Here is a 17,230-nt window from a genome sequence, read left to right on the forward strand (position 1 = left end):
TATAAAGAAATTTAGGTTTTATGTGGATCCTATGTAAGATGACAAACACGTTTAGTTAAAGTCATTAAAACAACACACATTCTCAATAGTCAACACAGAAACAACACACTCTAATAGGTATAACATCAAATCAGCACACGCTTTACATCTCTATCACTCCTAAACGACACAGTATCACCTTATTCGACATAATCAATTAAACACCGTAACTAAATAATAATAATTTTTGTTTATTCTACTCATCGCCTTATATATAATTTCTAATAACAAAAAAATGGATATTAAAAATATTAAAATGCATAATTGAACAATGAATAATTTAAATTGATTTTATAATTGTTTGGCTACTTATATTTTTTATAATAGATTATAATATTTATAAATAAAATAAACATAATAATATACAATCAACATTTAAATTTAAACAAAAAATTTCGGGCGTAGCCCGGGCCAACCCTAGTCTCTTATATTGAAAACTGAATATTGTAGTAGAAAAACACTTGAAATATCAGATCAAATATTAGATAAAAAAAAATTAGTCCTCAAATCTTGACATTCGATTATAACAGGGACATATCCAAGTAACTACCAACTCATAAAAATAAGGTACATAAATAGTCTTTGACATACTTTTTTTTTCTTTATCAACTAGATCAACAAGGCCCAATCTATAGTCAATCATACAGTGCGAGAACCAGTGCCGGTCCTCAATACAAGCCAACCAAACACATGATTGGGGCCTTGTGTTTATATATGAGTGCTTTACATGTTTAGTTACTTTGGGCTATCCTTCTTACACTTTTAGGTACTTTGGACTTGGGTGTACTTTGGGCTCTCCTTACATTGTAGCAAATCAAGTTTAAATCAGATTCCATCATTCTCACCTCCTGGTGTTTCTCTAGTTGGTAATCACTAATCAAGCACCAACGATGAAGATAAATCAACAGATGATTCTTCAGTTGGCAAGTCAGATGAGGAATCTCAGTCCAGTTTGGAAAAGAGTTGTGATAATGGTCGCTCTCTAGTAGACCAAGACGCACAGTCATCTTCCTCAAACAATGGGAGTAAAAGGCCCGTACGTGTTGCACCAAAATGATAGCAAAGACCTACAGGATAACGATGCATACAACTTCTACCCGGTTAACCAAATAATGAGGATGTGTTTTTTGTAGGATCGAAAACATGAAATCAAAGCTGAAGTAGCTGCAGCGGCAGAGCTTGCACCATTGACGGGCAGCATAAAACTGCAAGAAACATAACATCATTTGCTAGTGTAACCATCAAAGAGCCTGGCATGAGAAGGAAGAAACCATGCCGAGTGCTTCTGTCGACAACCAGTGTACGCATCTACTGGTGGAATTGTATGTATAATAAGCTGAGTGTTGTGGTGAGCAAGTAAAACTCGAACTTTGGCTTTGTGAGTCCATGTGACTGATAATGAATGTGTCTTTCATAGTTTACATCGTTTGCTGACTCAGAGAACACAGAAAGATACAAAAAAGATTGTGATAAAATATCTCTCCCAAGAGGGCGATTTTCATTCTCACATGTTATCCTTATCCTTTTAAAAATTATCTCTACTTTTTGTTCAATTTTTCTTTTAAATAAAGTCTGGATCAGTGATTTCTGACCGTTGGATTATCAATTATTGAGTCAGTATAATTACTTTTTACTAATATTTTTTTTTTCTTTATTGCCACCAAAATATAAAATGTATCTGCTTTGCTCTGGCTATAAGTATAGCATATGAACTTGTCCAAAAACACAACCAAATATCCAAAATCACTAAACCAATCCTCTTACAGGCATAAAAATGCAGGGAGCTTTGTGCATCAAACCAACCGTTGTTCCACTTTCTTCTCCAAAGCTCACTCTTCTCCCTCCTCAGACCATCTCCACCACCAAACCCTCAAGACTCTCTTCTCTCAGATTCAGACCAAACTCATCATCTCCTTCAACCTCTGATCCACTCACCGTAGACTACAACGACTCTCCCCTTTCGTAAGTCCTTCACTTCCCTTCTTTGTTATCAACTGACTCGAATAACATCTCTCTCTATCCTCAAGTGTTTTCCCAGCTGAAGCGTGTGAAGTAATCAGCGGTTACGCCTGTTCTGCTGACATTTACCCTGAAGTCAAGCTTGAAACAAAGCCCGTCTCACCTCCCGTGGCTTCAGAGCCCGTAGACCGAGAATACCTAGAGTATAACAATCCCAAAACGTAATGATCACGTCTTTTAACACCTTTCCTTTACTTAGCTTTAGATTCTCAGCTTCTGATTGTGTTTTTGGACTTGGAAACAGAGTTTTCCCCGCAGAGGCTTGTGATGATCTTGGAGGAGAGTTCTGCGAACCTGACTATCAAAAAGATGTTTACTAGAAAAGTTTTTATCTGATGTGAATATGTGTTTGTTGTATCTCTGTAACCACTCATTAATGTAACTTAATCAAGAATGAGTTTGTGAATCAGACCCCAAGTCCCCAATGTTAATCAAACGGTAATAACTTAAAACACACGATAATAATTAAAGATAATGAGAATCAAATGGTAGAGTAGATCAAAGCTTTCATCTATAAGCACTGCTTTGGTTTGCTCGGGATCTTGGTATCTTCGGTTATGAAGAGTATTTACGTCAGCGATTAAGGATGTAAGAGGTGAATAATGGATTGAGAAACATTGATGTTGGAGATTAATTTCAATTTTTTTTTTATTTATTTTTAGTTTGGTTATCATATGCGGATGAATCTTGGTAGACTTCTAATGAGAAAAATCTGATTAAAACAACATGGTGGGGCATGTTCTTTATTCTGCCTCTTCCTTAGCTGGCTTGACTAAAACCACATGGACGTTGGACCGAGGAGATGAAACATAATGAGGTTAACATTGCTAATAAAGGCTGAAGTATAATATATCGAACAACCCCCCAAGTTCAAAAAGGTTAATTTAAACATGTCTCATGTACAATTGCATACTTGATGAAAGAAAGTAAAGAAAATTGCATATTTAAAGGCTTAGTTTCTTCTAGCACTCTACTTCATCAGATGCTCAAGAACCTCATGATCAGATCAGACCAGCATAGCCCGCTGTATCTAAAAGCACTGCTTTGATTTGATCAGGCAATATCTCATGTCCTTCTTGGCATTGCTGATACACAAAAAGAAAAAAATGTCAATAGTCCCAAAATGTTTAAATTGAGAGTAAGATGATGATGTTATTAATCTCACCTCAGCGCGGAACACATCCAAGGCAAACCCGTTGAAACAGCTGATCACAGCTTGCTGAACATCCAATCCAAGATTATCCAAGGCCTTCATGGTAGCTAGCAAAAGACCAGGTCTACGACCACAGAACATGTGAATGTTCACTGCTCTTCCTTCCCTTACTCTAACCTCAACCTGTGGATTAAAAAAAAAAACAAAAGAGTAAATAAATGTCTAAAACTCAACCATAAGAAAAAAACAAAGTCTAAGCCTTACTCTTGCTTGTTGGCCTTTAGAGCTTGGCAACGATGAAGGACACAGCTCTTCCTTGACATGGCAAGAAAGACTCTGCGGAGTTTGAGGCAAAGATCCAGGTGGAGGTGGAGTTGGAGTTGACTCAAGTTCGTCGTGAAGATCATTGATCCTTTGTAAAAGTTCCTTGAGGTAATCGATTGCATCTCCAAGTATTGATGCTCGATCCATCTACAAACCAAAGCTTATCAGAAACAACACAACAAAGACAAAGAGTAAAGCTGTTAAGGAGATAAAGAGAGAAGTGATCTCTTTACTTTGCTGATCTTGGGGACGATTGATCTAAGCATGTAGAGCCTATCGTTAAGCTTCTTCCTTCTTCTCCTCTCAGCCATCAGATTCTTAGCAGGCAGTCCTTTCTTCTTACCTTTACCTCCTCTGCTCTGAACACTCTCAATCTCTCCGTCATCGCTCAGCTTCGTCTCTGAGTTCCCAAACTTGGTTTCAGAGCTCTGACGCATGGCTGCACGTTTCTGGAACAGAGTAGGCTGTCCACCAGAGGATGATGCTAACACCTCTAAAGGCTTCAGAACTTTCGCAGGACTGGTGAAGCCTTGTAACTCCAAAGGAGTGAAGCCTTGTGTCAACGAACCAAACGCCTGGCCGAGGAAACCAGAATCAGAACCCAACTCGAAGGCATTGTCGACAGGGTTTGTGTCGGAAGGAGCGCTGAGGAGACAAGACTTGTTGTTAGAAGGTAAGAAGGAAGGCTGAGATGTGTCGAGGGTAAAAAGTTGAGAGGAAGAGGAATCAAGAAGAAGATTGTCGTTGGGATTGATAAGAAAATCGCCGAGGAATCTGAAGTCTTCTTGCTGGTTCTGTAACACGTGGAGATCTTGTGGATGTTGTTGTTGTTGGTTACTGAACCAATCACTTTCAAGCATAGGCGCCTTGAAATGAGAAAGAGAAGAAGCTCCAACGTGTTCTTGATTCCCACCCCACGAAGCTTCCTCCTCTCCGCTGCTGTTTAACCATACAGCACCGCCGTTTCCGTCGAGGGCCATCGTAAAGTTGCCTTTTGCACAAAAGACGAAGAAAAAAGTTTGAAACTTTTAGAGAGGTTAAAGTGGAATCACGAGGAATCCATGAGGTGGGCTAGTTAGAAAAGAAGCAAAATCTGTATAAAGATGGATTCTTTAGAGAGAGAGAGAACGATAGATTCAAAAGCCTCAAACTGAGCAAAAAAAAAGCTAAACTTTTAATTTACTTACCCCAGAGTTCTCGTGAGTTCTTTGCTTATCTCCCTCTTTGTCACTGTGTCTCTATTTATATAGAGAGAGTTTGCAACTGAACTATAATGATGTTCATAAGAATCAACTAAAATGACGTAAGCTAAGAATCCATGCAACGCGTGTCCTCCATGCACTTAAGTAACTGATATTATTATACTGCATTTTAAGCAAATTACTTTTTTGCAAAAGGAATTTTATTTGAATTTGGAAAAGTGAATGTTTGAAATGAATGGACTCATACCTTGTTTTTTAGAGTATCAAGTTGAATCAGAGTCCTGAAATTTAGAAAGCTCTAATTAATGCTCTAAAGATTTGCTCATAGATGTCAGTCCTTACAACCTTCAATACATGCTCCGGTGAAAGTACGGCTAGCTGGTTGAAGTTAGTAACTAGTACGTGAGAACAAGTTAAAATGACGGTTAACATGTTATGCTTTTATGTCTTAAGAGTATTTAGTACTTACCAACCATGACTACATTTTAAATTGATAACAGAACCATTGGTAAAACAAATTCTTTGGGCTGTAGTTTGGAGCTTAAAAACAAATGTTTAAGTGTGAAAATCATTTTAACCCAATGGTTTGATTAAAAATTTATTATTGTTCCTAGCTCCTAGACTAAAGAGATTTGAGTTTCGAATAAAGAGAATTATGCACAATTAATAGAAAAGAATATTTACATAAAATCTTGAACATAGTGGAATGAATACCGTTAAACATATAGTTCTTATTAAACGACCAGTCTCGTCTATATAATATTAATACTATAATTAACTTAAGTTTAAAAAATAATAATAATGTCTAGTCGGTTTACAGGACAATTGTGAACTGAACAAGACCTACCAATTAACATCCCTCTTATAAATTTGATCTAATTAATGAAAGAACAGTAGAAAAATAATGTATAATTAGGCAAATATTGATTCGAGAAAAAAAAAAAGAATGAATGAAGGTTCCGAGTAAAAAGACTCTCTTCTCGTCCGCCTCTCGTCTTCTCCACACGGAGAGACAAACAGACAGACAAAACTTAACAACTCTCTTCAACAGATACGTCGACAAGACCGATGTCTTCTCATGGAACTCCGTCATCGCCGACCTCGCCCGCAGCAACGATTCTTCCGAAGCTCTTCGCGCCTTTTCCTCAATGCGAAAACTCTCCCTCCACCCTAACCGCTCTACTTTCCCCTGCGCCATCAAAGCGTGCTCCTCTCTCCTCGACCTCTTCTCCGGCAAGCAGACCCACCAGCAAGCCTTCGTCTTCGGCTACCACTCCGACGTCTTCGTCTCTTCCGCTCTGATCGTCATGTACTCGGCGTGCGGCGAAGTCGAAGACGCACGCAAGGTGTTCGACGAAATGCCTGAGAGAAATATCGTTTGCTGGACGTCGATGATTCGTGGTTATGACCTTAACGGTAACGCCTTTGACGCCGTTTCTCTATTCAAGGAGTTGTTACTCGATGGTAGAGATCATGAAGACGTGGATTCTAAGGGTGTGGTTTCTGTCATCTCTGCTTGTTCTCGTGTGGCTGCTAAGGGATTAACGGAGTCTATCCACGGATTTGTGGTAAAGAGAGGGTTTGAGAGAGGAGTGAGCGTTGGCAACACTCTCTTGGATGCTTATGCTAAAGGCCGAGAAGGAGGCGTAGCTGTGGCGAGAAAGATCTTTGATGAGATTGTGGGTAAAGACTCTGTTTCGTATAATTCGATTATGAGTGTGTATGCTCAGAACGGGATGTCTAGTGAGGCTTTTGATGTGTTCCGGATACTGATGAATGATAAAGGTTTGACCTTTAACTCCATTACGTTGTCTACTGTGCTCTTAGCTGTTTCGCATTCGGGTGCTTTGCGTGTAGGGAAGTGCGTGCATGATCAGGTAGTTAGGATGGGTCTCGAGGATGATGTGGTAGTCGGTACTTCGATAATCGATATGTACTGCAAATGCGGAAGAGTTGAGGCGGCGAGGAAGGTGTTTGATCGGATGAGGAAGAAGAATGTGAGGACGTGGACGGCCATGATTGCTGGATACGGAATGCACGGCCACGCGGTTAAGGCGTTAGAGCTGTTCCCTGTTATGATAAGTTCGGGAGTTCGACCGAACTACATTACGTTTGTCTCTGTATTAGCTGCTTGTAGTCACGCGGGTCTTCACGTTGAAGGCTGGCGTTGGTTTAACTTGATGAAGGGGAGGTTTGGGGTGGAGCCGGGGTTGGAACATTACGGTTGTATGGTTGATCTTTTAGGTCGTGCAGGGTATCTTCAGAAGGCTTATGATTTGGTACTAACGATGAAGATGAAGCCGGACTCTGTTATATGGAGCTCGCTTCTCGCGGCGTGTAGGATTCACAAGAACGTGGAGCTTGCTGAGATATCAGTGGCGCGTTTGTTTGAATTGGATAGTTCGAACTGTGGTTACTACATGTTGCTTTCGCATATCTACGCCGATGCGGGGCGTTGGAAAGACGTTGAGAGGGTGAGGACGGTGATGAAGAAGCGTGGATTGGTGAAACCGCCGGGGTTTAGTTTACTTGAGTTGAACGGTGAGGTTCATGTGTTCTTGATTGGGGACGAGGAGCATCCTAAGCGCGACGAGATTTACGAGTTTTTAGAGGAGTTGAACGTGAAGCTGTTGGAAGCGGGTTACGTGTCGAACACGGCGTCGGTGTGTCATGATGTTGATGAGGAAGAGAAGGAAATGACGCTGAGGGTTCACAGCGAGAAGCTAGCCGTTGCGTTTGGGATCATGAGCACGGTTCCTGGCGCGACGGTGAGTGTGGTTAAGAATCTGAGGGTTTGTAGTGATTGTCATGATGTGATCAAGTTGATTTCGAAGATTGTTGATAGAGAGTTTGTGGTTAGGGATGCCAAGAGGTTTCACCATTTCAAAAATGGGGTGTGTTCTTGTGGAGATTACTGGTGATTTAAAATCAGAAACTTGGTTTGATTTTTATTTTCTTATATCTTTTGTGATTTTATATACGTTTTTTTGATAAGAGAGTCGCACTAACATTTAAAAAATGCAATTTTTTTAAATTAATCTCTAAAATTACAAAAAACCTAACATTGGCGTGGCATTAATTTGATAAATAATTGGAATATTTTAGTGAGGTATGTATGTACTGTAATAATAGAAGGTGATAGTTAACGCTTAGCTCTTGTAGCTCGTCCGGTCTGTGTAGGCAAATAAATGCAACACGTGACTATGTTCGATGCTCGAGCAAAGCATTGAGGAAGAGAGAGAGCCATTGTAAGCGACAAGAGAATCAAACAAAAAGATGCTATCAATTATGAGGTATTCATAAGTACCTCTTCTTTTTAAAACAATATCAATTATGATTAATAGGTAGTATAAAAAACTACCAATCAATAATCATGTGAGGCATTGTAAATTATTTATTATTGTTATGGTATTATTTATTTTATTTTACTTCTCTTATTATGAATTTCAGAACGAGCCAACTCGCCATGTAACGAGTTGTCACAAGCATCTCCAATGTACATATTTATATTTTTCTCTAAAATAGAGATCTCTATTATAGAGGTGAAAATGCTCCAATATATGTCTCTATAATAGAGTTTTTCTATTTTAGAGGAAAATATAGAGGAAAGTTACTTTTTGCCTCTATATTTAGAGGTAGAAATATCATATCTCTATATTTTCCTCTATAAATAGAAAAACTTTATTATAGAGGCATACATTGGAGCATTTTCACCTCTATAATAGAGTTTTTCTATTTTAGAGGAAAATATAGAGATAGAAATAAGGGTGGGTTGGAGATGGTCTAAGATATAAAAAATCACACTATCTTTCAAGAATTAATCGTACTTTCTTTTCACTTTCACAGCCTAAGCCAACACACATAACCTGGAATATACTGCAAACAGAAAGAAGCTGGTGAGGGATTATTAATTACTTCATTGAAGTTTAAACACGATTTCAAATGATCAGTTGATATAATATAAAGGTATACACATTACAACAGAAACAACAAATTTCTCAAAAGAGAAAAGTGTGTTTTGTTTATCATACCAGGTGAGGATTAACAAACTAAAGCCGTGAAACATAATTGCACTTATTCATCAAAACAAAACACTTCAGTGACTCCCATCTAGCTATGATCTTCATGTGTAAATTGTAATATAAAACACTAGGATATGCAAAATGCATTTAACTTTTTAATGAAAAAAGCTGATCACCATCAACTATATTCATCATTCATGAGCCCACCGATCGATTTAGTAGAAGTCTTCGACAGATATATTCTCGACTGAGCTCAAACCCTCGAATGATCCAAACTTGGAATAAAAATTACTCGTCGTCGTCGACTGTTGCAAAAGCTCTGCTGCTCCTTTTTCAGAAAACCAATTGCGTCTTATTTCTTATATTTTTGCTATACGATTGCGTCTTATTTCTCTGAGAGTTTGTAGTGATTGTCATGATGTGATCAAGTTGGTTTCCAAGATTGTTGATAGAGAGTTTGTGGTTAGAGATGCCAAGAGGTTTCACCATTTCAAAAATGGGGTGTGTTCTTGTGGAGATTACTGGTGATTTAAAATCAGAAACTTGGTTTGATTTTTATTTTCTTATTTCTTTTGTGTTTTTCTATACGTTTTTTGATAAGAGAGTCGTACTAACATTTAAAACAATGCAAAATTAAAATAGGCCAATTTTTTTAAACTAATCTCTAAAATTACAAAAACCTAACATTGGCGTGGCATTGATTTGATAAATAATTGGAATTTTTTAGTGAGGTATGTATGTACTACTATAGTATTTTAGTTAACGCTTAGCTCTTGTAGTTCGTCCGGTCTTTGTGGGTAAGTAAATACAACACATGACTATGTTCGATGCTCGAGCAAAGCAATGAGGAAGAGAGAGGACCATTGTAAGCGACAAGAGAATCAAACACTAAGATGCCATCAATTACCTATATGAGGTATTCATAAATACCTCTTCTTTTTGAAAAATATCAACATTGGTATTCTTTATTTTATTTTACTTTTCTTATTATGAATTTCAGAACGAGCTAACTCGTCAAGTAACGAACTAAAACAATTGTCATATGCCTATAAGAAAATAAGGAGTATACAGCATAGCTGTTGGAAGAATCACACAATCTTTCAAAAATTAACCGTACTTTCTTTTCACTTTCACAGCCAAAAGCCAATTAGCCAACACACAGCACTTTGAATATATGGCAAACAGAAAGAAGCTGGTGAGGAGTTATTCTTCACTGAAGTTTTAACACGATTTCAAAAGACCAGTTGATATAATAAGATTTAACGGTAATACTTTACCAGAGAAACAATAAATTTCGCAAAAAAAAAAATTGAGTTAGAATTTTGACTTGCACCCTTTATAAAATTTGTTAATTCAACACCTAATGCAACATCATTGAAAATTCCATGTTTTTTAGTTACAATTTTAATTGATTTTTCTGTCTAAAAATAAAACTGGAAACAATAAATTTTCCAAAACATTCATGTGTCAAGTTACTTTAATGGACTTTTTGGCTTTGTAAATTTTGAAATATTATTTGGAAAATTGGTTTTAGGCAAAAAAAAATGATAACTATGTACTATTAGACTAATTTATTTTTTGTGCCATTTTTTCCACTAATACCCTTTAGTATTTTCCAAAATAAATCAAATAAATAGTTTTACAAACAAAAAAAATTCAAAAAGAGTAACTGCTGATGAAATACAAATATCAACTTATTGGTATTTTTTTTCACTTCTAAAAATGTTTAAATCATAATTTCATATTTTGTTCTACAAAAAAGTATAATTGATACTCTACACAGTAGAAAATGTAATCCACTTTTTCATTGAATTTAATATGTTTAGAATACGTGATTTACATAAATACTAGTAATCTAAAAATATTTGGAAAAGACACTCCGCGTTTAACCATCGTTCTAAAATCTGTAAAAATCGGAATCTACACATTACTATAAATCTAAAACTAGTAGAAATCGATTTCAAACATGTTCACTGGATTCTACATATAGTAGAATACATATTCAACGGATAAAGATAGTCAGTTCCAAAAATATGGGAAGAGAATATTAGGAAATATTCAGTTTCCTTATTTATTAAAACGATTTTTTTAAAAAGAAAATCGTTATTTATAAAATCAATTTTTACATTAAAAAAAAAAGCTTAAGACATCGATTTGGAAACTTCTTCTCACGCCATCTTCTTCTCCCCTTTCTTCTTCAAGGAGAAGAGAAAATGGGTTTGATTGATTAGAAATCGAATTTTAAGAGTTCAACTCGTGTTTGTTCGGTTCAAATCAAGTGGAAATCAAACCGGATTTAATCGACGAAAACCAGAAAATCGATTTGAAAGACTTACCTAGACACATGATCGATCGATCCCGAAGACACGACCGATCAATCGAAGTGGGATCGAGCTTCTGCGATTGAATGACTTAGGCTTGGTCGATCAGTATATGTTGCACATATTTTCGTTGTTCTTGATATATTTATCAGGATCAAACGGTTGCTTACGGGATCGGTCGATCCTTTTGAGAAAAAAAACTTCAAACTTTAGGTTTTTTTGGGGATTTTTAATATATTTTTTAATTATTTTAGTTATAAATTATATGTTAATAATTAACAATTGTTTTATTAAATGTAATTTCGCATTTTTAATTGAAATTAAGGGCAGTATTGCCATTTTGAAAATATTTAGACTAATAGGACATAAAGTATATGAGATTAGCTTAATAGGACATAGTTATCATTTTTTTGGCCTAAAAACCAATTTCCCAATATTATTTACGGTTCCAATTCCACAATTATAGCAATAGCTAATTTTATTTTTGTTTGAAAACATTACTCTTCCTAATTTTGTGCTAGCCAAAGATTTTTATAATCTTTCTTGAGTGAACATTTACAAGGATTTTCTTACCACTGGATTTTTTTAATTTAAAGTTTATGCTATTATTATTTCATTTAATTTATTGTACCGTTGATATTAGAATAAATAGTATTATTAATGCAAATGATTTTTAAAATAATATATTGCAAATTATTTTATAATTCAAAATACGAAATTGTTATATTTACATATTTATTTTTAAATAATAATTGTTTATTTATTTTAATAAATATTTTATTATTTATATTCTCAATGATTTTATTAAAAATCATACTTATTTATATATCAAAAAAGTTACCACTCATCAATTTTTATAAAAGGGTAATTATTGTTTGTACTACAAACTTATTACATAAATTTACAGTTTCTACTGTTTAAAAATTATTACATCGAATTAAAAAATATATTACAACTCAACTTTAATACTATGTATGTCACCAATGAGAGCCTCTATTAATGATGAAGCCAAGTTACAAATTGATTAATGAAGGACTAAAGGGTTGTGCACTTGTGCTATTATTTGTTCTGATTCGGAAGATACACAGAATGACAGAAGTAAACAACAAATGAGAAAGGCTCCAAAAGAAGAAGAGAATATATCTTTTTGCTAACATGAAAAGGTGATACATAACCAGATCAAAAGCTAAACCTCAGTTTCAAAAAAAAGAGAGCTTAATCTCAACGTTCTTCTTGCTTCTCTTTGATGGAGGTGCGATTAAATACACAAACGTACGTAACAATAATCGATATCACTGAGACTTGAGGTCCAAATTTTCCGAACCAATCTCTGCGGATAAACAATTACAATCAACATATGACAAGATAACATCAAATATGATCTATGGAAAGTATGATTCTTAAACTGTTTGTAAAGGGTCATCACTCATACAACGTTACATGTATCTTCATAATTTTTTTGTTTTAAACTACATAAGATATACTGATCTTGACATACTTTTGCCGGCATTTTAGAGGCGTTCAAGAAGAATTACATGAAAGCAGAGAAAATATGTTAGTTAATCACAGAGGACGGGCCAATAATAACGATGAATCAATTAAATATTAGTAATGGAAAATGCACCCATGCACTGTTGATTACGTATCATTCATTCCCGAAGGGAAAAAACTTTAAACCTCTGAAAGTTTATATATTCTAGCATCGTCTGATTCACATAACATATCACATTTTTCACAGTGACACCAAACTGAAAACAAAATCGTATCGTGATTCAGAGAAATGGTTTTTTGCTCATGTTTATGGATGATATTGAAGTGCAAGGTGATGCAGAAATTGAAGCGGAACGCCATTTCCGGAAAAAGATCCAGACGTGACCAACCATTTGTCTTCTGGTTCCTTTCCATTTCTTGTCATTCATTGTTTATATCTTCACTTATCCAAAGTATTTCTTCAGTAAATCTTTCATAGAGACTGAAGAAACACTTTAGATATGTGAAGATATAAACAATAAATGAAAAGGAAAGAAGGGAACCAGAAGTCGATGGTTGGTCACGTCTGGATCGCTGATTGGTTTCTGCATCATCTTGCGATTCAGTATCAACATAAACAGGAGCAAAGAACCATCTTTCTAAATCACTATACAATTTTTTTTTCAGTTTACATGTCACTGTGAAAACTGCGATATGCTATGCGAATCAGACGTTGCCATATATATATATTTTTTTTTTAGATTTAAACTTTCTGACGTTTGAAGATTTTTTTCCTTCGGGGATGAATGACAGTTAATCAACAGTTCATGGGTGCACCAAAATGGTATACGTATCACCAATTGCAGACTGACCATATAAAACAAATTTAATGTACCTCAAAAGAATATTTCGAAAAACGTTTTGGAAAACACCTTGAATACTATAGATATATGTGTTTGTGGGCATGGTGTATATACATTATGTATACACAAAATGAAAAACATACATTTATACACTATATATAGCTCAAAGTCAGAAACATTATACCTTTACATGATCTTTCATGTCGTGTCTCTCTTATTTGGATGAAGGTTAATGTCTGAGATGAGAGAGAAGAACATATAAGGACAGCCAAAGAGACTGCCTAGTATCTTTATAAGCAAGATCATTAGTTGAGATAACCTATATAAATTCATCTTTCAAACATGATACCATGACCATCTTAATTCTCAAAGAAGTAGGAAAGTCATCCTTGGCTAGCAAATATGATTCTCCTATTCATCTTTGACATCTCCTTCTAAACGATGCCTCCACTCAGTCCCTGATGCAGCGTGGATCATATTACTTATGGGCTTTGGTTTTCCTTTTTTCTTTTGGTGTTATCTTTTTTTCATGTAAGTTTAGTTATAATTCATTTTCTTATAAGGAATAGGGTTTTTATTTAGCTATATAAAGAAAAGATCCCTTGACTTGTAAGGGTACGTTATATTTTGATTATTAATTTAAAGAGCTTTAGTTTCTTTCAATCGGCTAGAACATAGGTGTTCTCAACGATCACAAGAAGACTTTGATCTTAAAAATTATCATACTAAATAGGATCATCGTGTTATCATAGCGTGATCTACATAAGTTGGTATCAGAACTACATCAGTTGGAATAATAATCTGGCTTTGATACCACCCGAAGCTACGATAACACTAATAATCTTATTTAATCTAAGAATACCTAAGAATCAATGTTTTTTTTAATTCATTGAGATCTTTATAGATCTACCGAAAACAAAGAACAAAGAGAAAACTTTCAACTTTTATTAATTGAATTATAAACTGAATACAAACTTAAACATAAGAAATATATATATAAACCATAAAATCGTAAAACAATAAAAAATTTATCTAAATTTAATATAATTAATAAAATAAATAATAAGATATTTGTAGCAAATGTATTTTCGTATAAGGCTTCATCAAAGATGGATCAAACGATTAATTTGGTCGTAAATTTATATTAAATTTTATGTGGATTCAAAAAGATAGAAAGAAAAATAGGTATAACATGGATGAAAAAAGCATGTCAAAATAGCCAAGGAGACTGCCTGAAACCTAACCCACAAAGATTCAATATGATTTTTGAATTATTATACTTCATCAATGCATAATAATCCAAAACCCATCACTTAAAATTGAATCATGGAGATAAAAAAGAGCAGGCAAGTCATCCTTGGCTACTAAACATGACTCTTTTCGCCATGTTAGACCTCTATTTCTCATTATACACTTCACTACTGTCTGTGTTTGTAATCATTTCTCACATCCATTTGCCATCTTTTTATAACCCTTGAGAAGGAATATTTTGCCTATTGATTTCTCTAATGAATCTTTTCTGTATATGGGCTAAATATGGTCACTTCTCCATGACCGGAATATATTCCCCTTAATGGACCATTTTCTGGTCATTAAGATAATATTTGTTTCTTTGTCGGTCCATTTTATAAATTTTTATATATCGTATTTCATTGGTGGTTATCAGAATCTCCACATGTAGAAACTATTATTTAATAGAAGATAGCTATGAAGTCTTGTGGTCCATCGTCCTGGTCTTAGCGCTTTTTGTCATAGTTATGGTCCTTTGAATTGATGCTTATACCTTCTGGTATGGGCTAGCTGTTCTTGACTTTTTCTCTAACTTAGAAACTTAAATTTATATTCATTTCTTTCAAATATCCAAAATAGGAAAAAAAAATTTTCACGATCTGTTACCTCTAAATCAAAGAATAAGAATACCATTCATTTTCGAAAGTAGTCTATTCTCTTTTCTATTATCCATATCTTTTTCTATACCGATTGTTGAGATTTGATTCGGTTCGAACATGTCGTTTCGGTAAATCTTTGCAAATACTAAATTGAGTTCATGTGCACGTCTTGGTAATATTTGTAACAAGTTCTCTAGTATACAGATATCAACTGTAGCAAAATAATTCTAAGGCAAAAAAGTTTTTCATAGAGACGAAAACAAAGCAGGACATGAACAACACCGCCTTTTGAAACAAGACCACAGACTCACAAAACCGATGTAGTTATACTCATCAAAATACGAAACATGCATTTATTCATCAAAATAGAGAATTTGAAACTAACCAACTAAAGAATATACATAAACTGACTACTGTATTCATGCAGTTACATGACATTCATTATTTGGTTTAAATTTTAAACATATACTAGATATTGACCCGACCTTAAAAGGGCGGGTATATTTTTTGTTTAAATTTTGTTTAAATTTTAAATTTCTATATTTTTGTTTTTTTTTTTGTAATTAATATTAATTTAATTTAATTTAATTGTTGGTAACTATACTAAGTATGTCAAGTTGCATAACTATACACTTGTGCTTTATGCATTTCGGAAATTATTTTTTAGTTTTATTCCAAAAATTTGTGACATATTATATTTTTTCGTAGTTACCTAACATAATTAGTCAAGAATAATCATACAAAAAAATCGATTTGGAATCGATCTGAAAATCAAAGTCTCATGTTCTATTAGACATGACATATATACTCGAAAGATTCTTAAAATGTTATATCCGAAAACTAATATCAAACCCAACCCACACCGAAAATCATGAATTTAATATATTCAGATAAATATATTTACGTAAATGGTTACTATAGTCTTCACTAATTTTTAGTAAAATCACATTTAATAAATAATTTTTTACAGAATAACCTATTTACAATCTGTTAAAATAAATGAGTTTAAACGAATTTTTATTTTTATTAAAAGTTCACTTAAAACCCGTTAAAACCTATTTTAACATCATTTTAATCTAAGATTATATAGGTTTAAACCCGTTAAAACCTATTGTGTAAAACATTCAGAATTTAAATAAATTAATGTCTCGATGAGTAAATCATAACTTTTTGGGCTGAGATGTAAATTATGTTATTGTGGTGTAAAAATGATTTTTTAAAATATATCAAAGTTAATTTTAATCTAAGATTATATAGGTTAACAATTCACATTTGATATAAATCCAAAAAAGAAGGATATTTGTTATTATATATATATATATATAAATGTCAGTAATATACAATTCATGTTTGATATAAACCCAAAAAGAAAGAATATTTGTTAATATATAAATATATATATATATATATATATATATATATATAATTGTCAGACTGTCAGTGATATATTTTTTCAAAAAACAAAATTGTCGGTGATATATATGTGGGTACCGAGAATTTTGGGATGGAAGTTACAAATTATGTGTTGTATAATTTGTTTATTTTGCTTTATTTAAAATGCAGTTATCAAATATTTAATTTATTTTTTAAGTAGATTATATGGAGAAAATAATAGTTGGATTAAACCTTTATTAATTGATTATGTTCATAATTTAATAGAATAGATTTTAAAAACATTTAAATATTTATATATTTTTGAACGTATTATATTAACTGATGTTAGGTCAAATATTAAACGTTTATATTAGGGATTATAAAGGGTATTACATTATGCATAATATATAAGATGGTTATAATTGAGGTAATATGAATAGGCATAACCACATTTGGAAACAACAAAAAAAGTATAATTATTCACATCTTACACGTCGGTTAATCAATGTAGTTGAGAGAAGTGGTCCCACCATTTTCGTTTGATTCTTATGAGT

General features: G+C 33.8%; 3 protein-coding genes across 6 annotated transcripts; 2 read left to right on the plus strand and 1 right to left on the minus strand.

The window, feature by feature from the left end:
* The first annotated feature begins 1,708 nt into the window (after nt 1-1,708).
* Nucleotides 1,709-2,415, plus strand: LOC106415072 (light-regulated protein 1, chloroplastic). The gene is made up of 3 exons (XM_013855687.3): nt 1,709-2,001; nt 2,067-2,219; nt 2,303-2,415. Exons 1-3 carry the CDS (start codon nt 1,814-1,816, stop codon nt 2,376-2,378), a joined length of 417 nt encoding a protein of 138 aa, XP_013711141.2. The 5' UTR covers nt 1,709-1,813; the 3' UTR covers nt 2,379-2,415.
* LOC106360369 (transcription factor ICE1-like) lies at nt 2,327-4,833 on the minus strand. 2 transcript variants are annotated; one of them, XM_048769614.1, is made up of 5 exons: nt 4,723-4,833; nt 3,769-4,526; nt 3,476-3,682; nt 3,224-3,394; nt 2,327-3,143 (listed from the first exon to the last, which is right to left on the minus strand). In XM_048769614.1, exons 2-5 carry the CDS (start codon nt 4,513-4,515, stop codon nt 3,060-3,062), a joined length of 1,209 nt encoding a protein of 402 aa, XP_048625571.1. In that variant the 5' UTR covers nt 4,516-4,526; nt 4,723-4,833; the 3' UTR covers nt 2,327-3,059. The 2 variants fall into 2 exon arrangements, with proteins under 2 accessions (XP_048625571.1, XP_022544861.2); XM_022689140.2 differs by lacking the exon at nt 4,723-4,833 and having other exon boundaries at nt 3,769-4,697.
* An 806-nt stretch (nt 4,834-5,639) lies between these two features.
* LOC106360368 (pentatricopeptide repeat-containing protein At3g26782, mitochondrial) lies at nt 5,640-9,325 on the plus strand. 3 transcript variants are annotated; one of them, XM_013799954.3, is made up of 2 exons: nt 5,640-6,522; nt 6,595-8,054. In XM_013799954.3, exons 1-2 carry the CDS (start codon nt 5,688-5,690, stop codon nt 7,656-7,658), a joined length of 1,899 nt encoding a protein of 632 aa, XP_013655408.2. In that variant the 5' UTR covers nt 5,640-5,687; the 3' UTR covers nt 7,659-8,054. The 3 variants fall into 3 exon arrangements, with proteins under 3 accessions (XP_013655408.2, XP_048625570.1, XP_013655407.2); XM_048769613.1 differs by adding an exon at nt 9,158-9,325 and having other exon boundaries at nt 5,641-7,528; XM_013799953.3 differs by having other exon boundaries at nt 5,642-8,054.
* Nucleotides 9,326-17,230: the final 7,905 nt, after the last annotated feature.

Source organism: Brassica napus, chromosome C9 (assembly GCF_020379485.1).
Source record: "Brassica napus cultivar Da-Ae chromosome C9, Da-Ae, whole genome shotgun sequence".
In the NCBI taxonomy this organism is placed as follows: domain Eukaryota; kingdom Viridiplantae; phylum Streptophyta; class Magnoliopsida; order Brassicales; family Brassicaceae; genus Brassica; species Brassica napus.

Coding starts and splice junctions, on each gene's coding strand:
- LOC106415072 (XM_013855687.3), top strand. CDS start 1,814: ATGCAGGGAGCTTTGTGCATCAAACCAACCGTTGTTCCACTTTCTTCT. Junction 2,002..2,066: donor TACAACGACTCTCCCCTTTC/GTAAGTCCTTCA, acceptor TCTATCCTCAAG/TGTTTTCCCAGCTGAAGCGT. Junction 2,220..2,302: donor GAGTATAACAATCCCAAAAC/GTAATGATCACG, acceptor ACTTGGAAACAG/AGTTTTCCCCGCAGAGGCTT.
- LOC106360369 (XM_048769614.1), bottom strand. CDS start 4,515: ATGGCCCTCGACGGAAACGGCGGTGCTGTATGGTTAAACAGCAGCGGA. Junction 3,683..3,768: donor TCGTCCCCAAGATCAGCAAA/GTAAAGAGATCA, acceptor TTTGGTTTGTAG/ATGGATCGAGCATCAATACT. Junction 3,395..3,475: donor CTAAAGGCCAACAAGCAAGA/GTAAGGCTTAGA, acceptor TTTAATCCACAG/GTTGAGGTTAGAGTAAGGGA.
- LOC106360368 (XM_048769613.1), top strand. CDS start 5,688: ATGAAGGTTCCGAGTAAAAAGACTCTCTTCTCGTCCGCCTCTCGTCTT. Junction 7,529..9,157: donor AGTGTGGTTAAGAATCTGAG/GGTTTGTAGTGA, acceptor TATTTCTCTGAG/AGTTTGTAGTGATTGTCATG.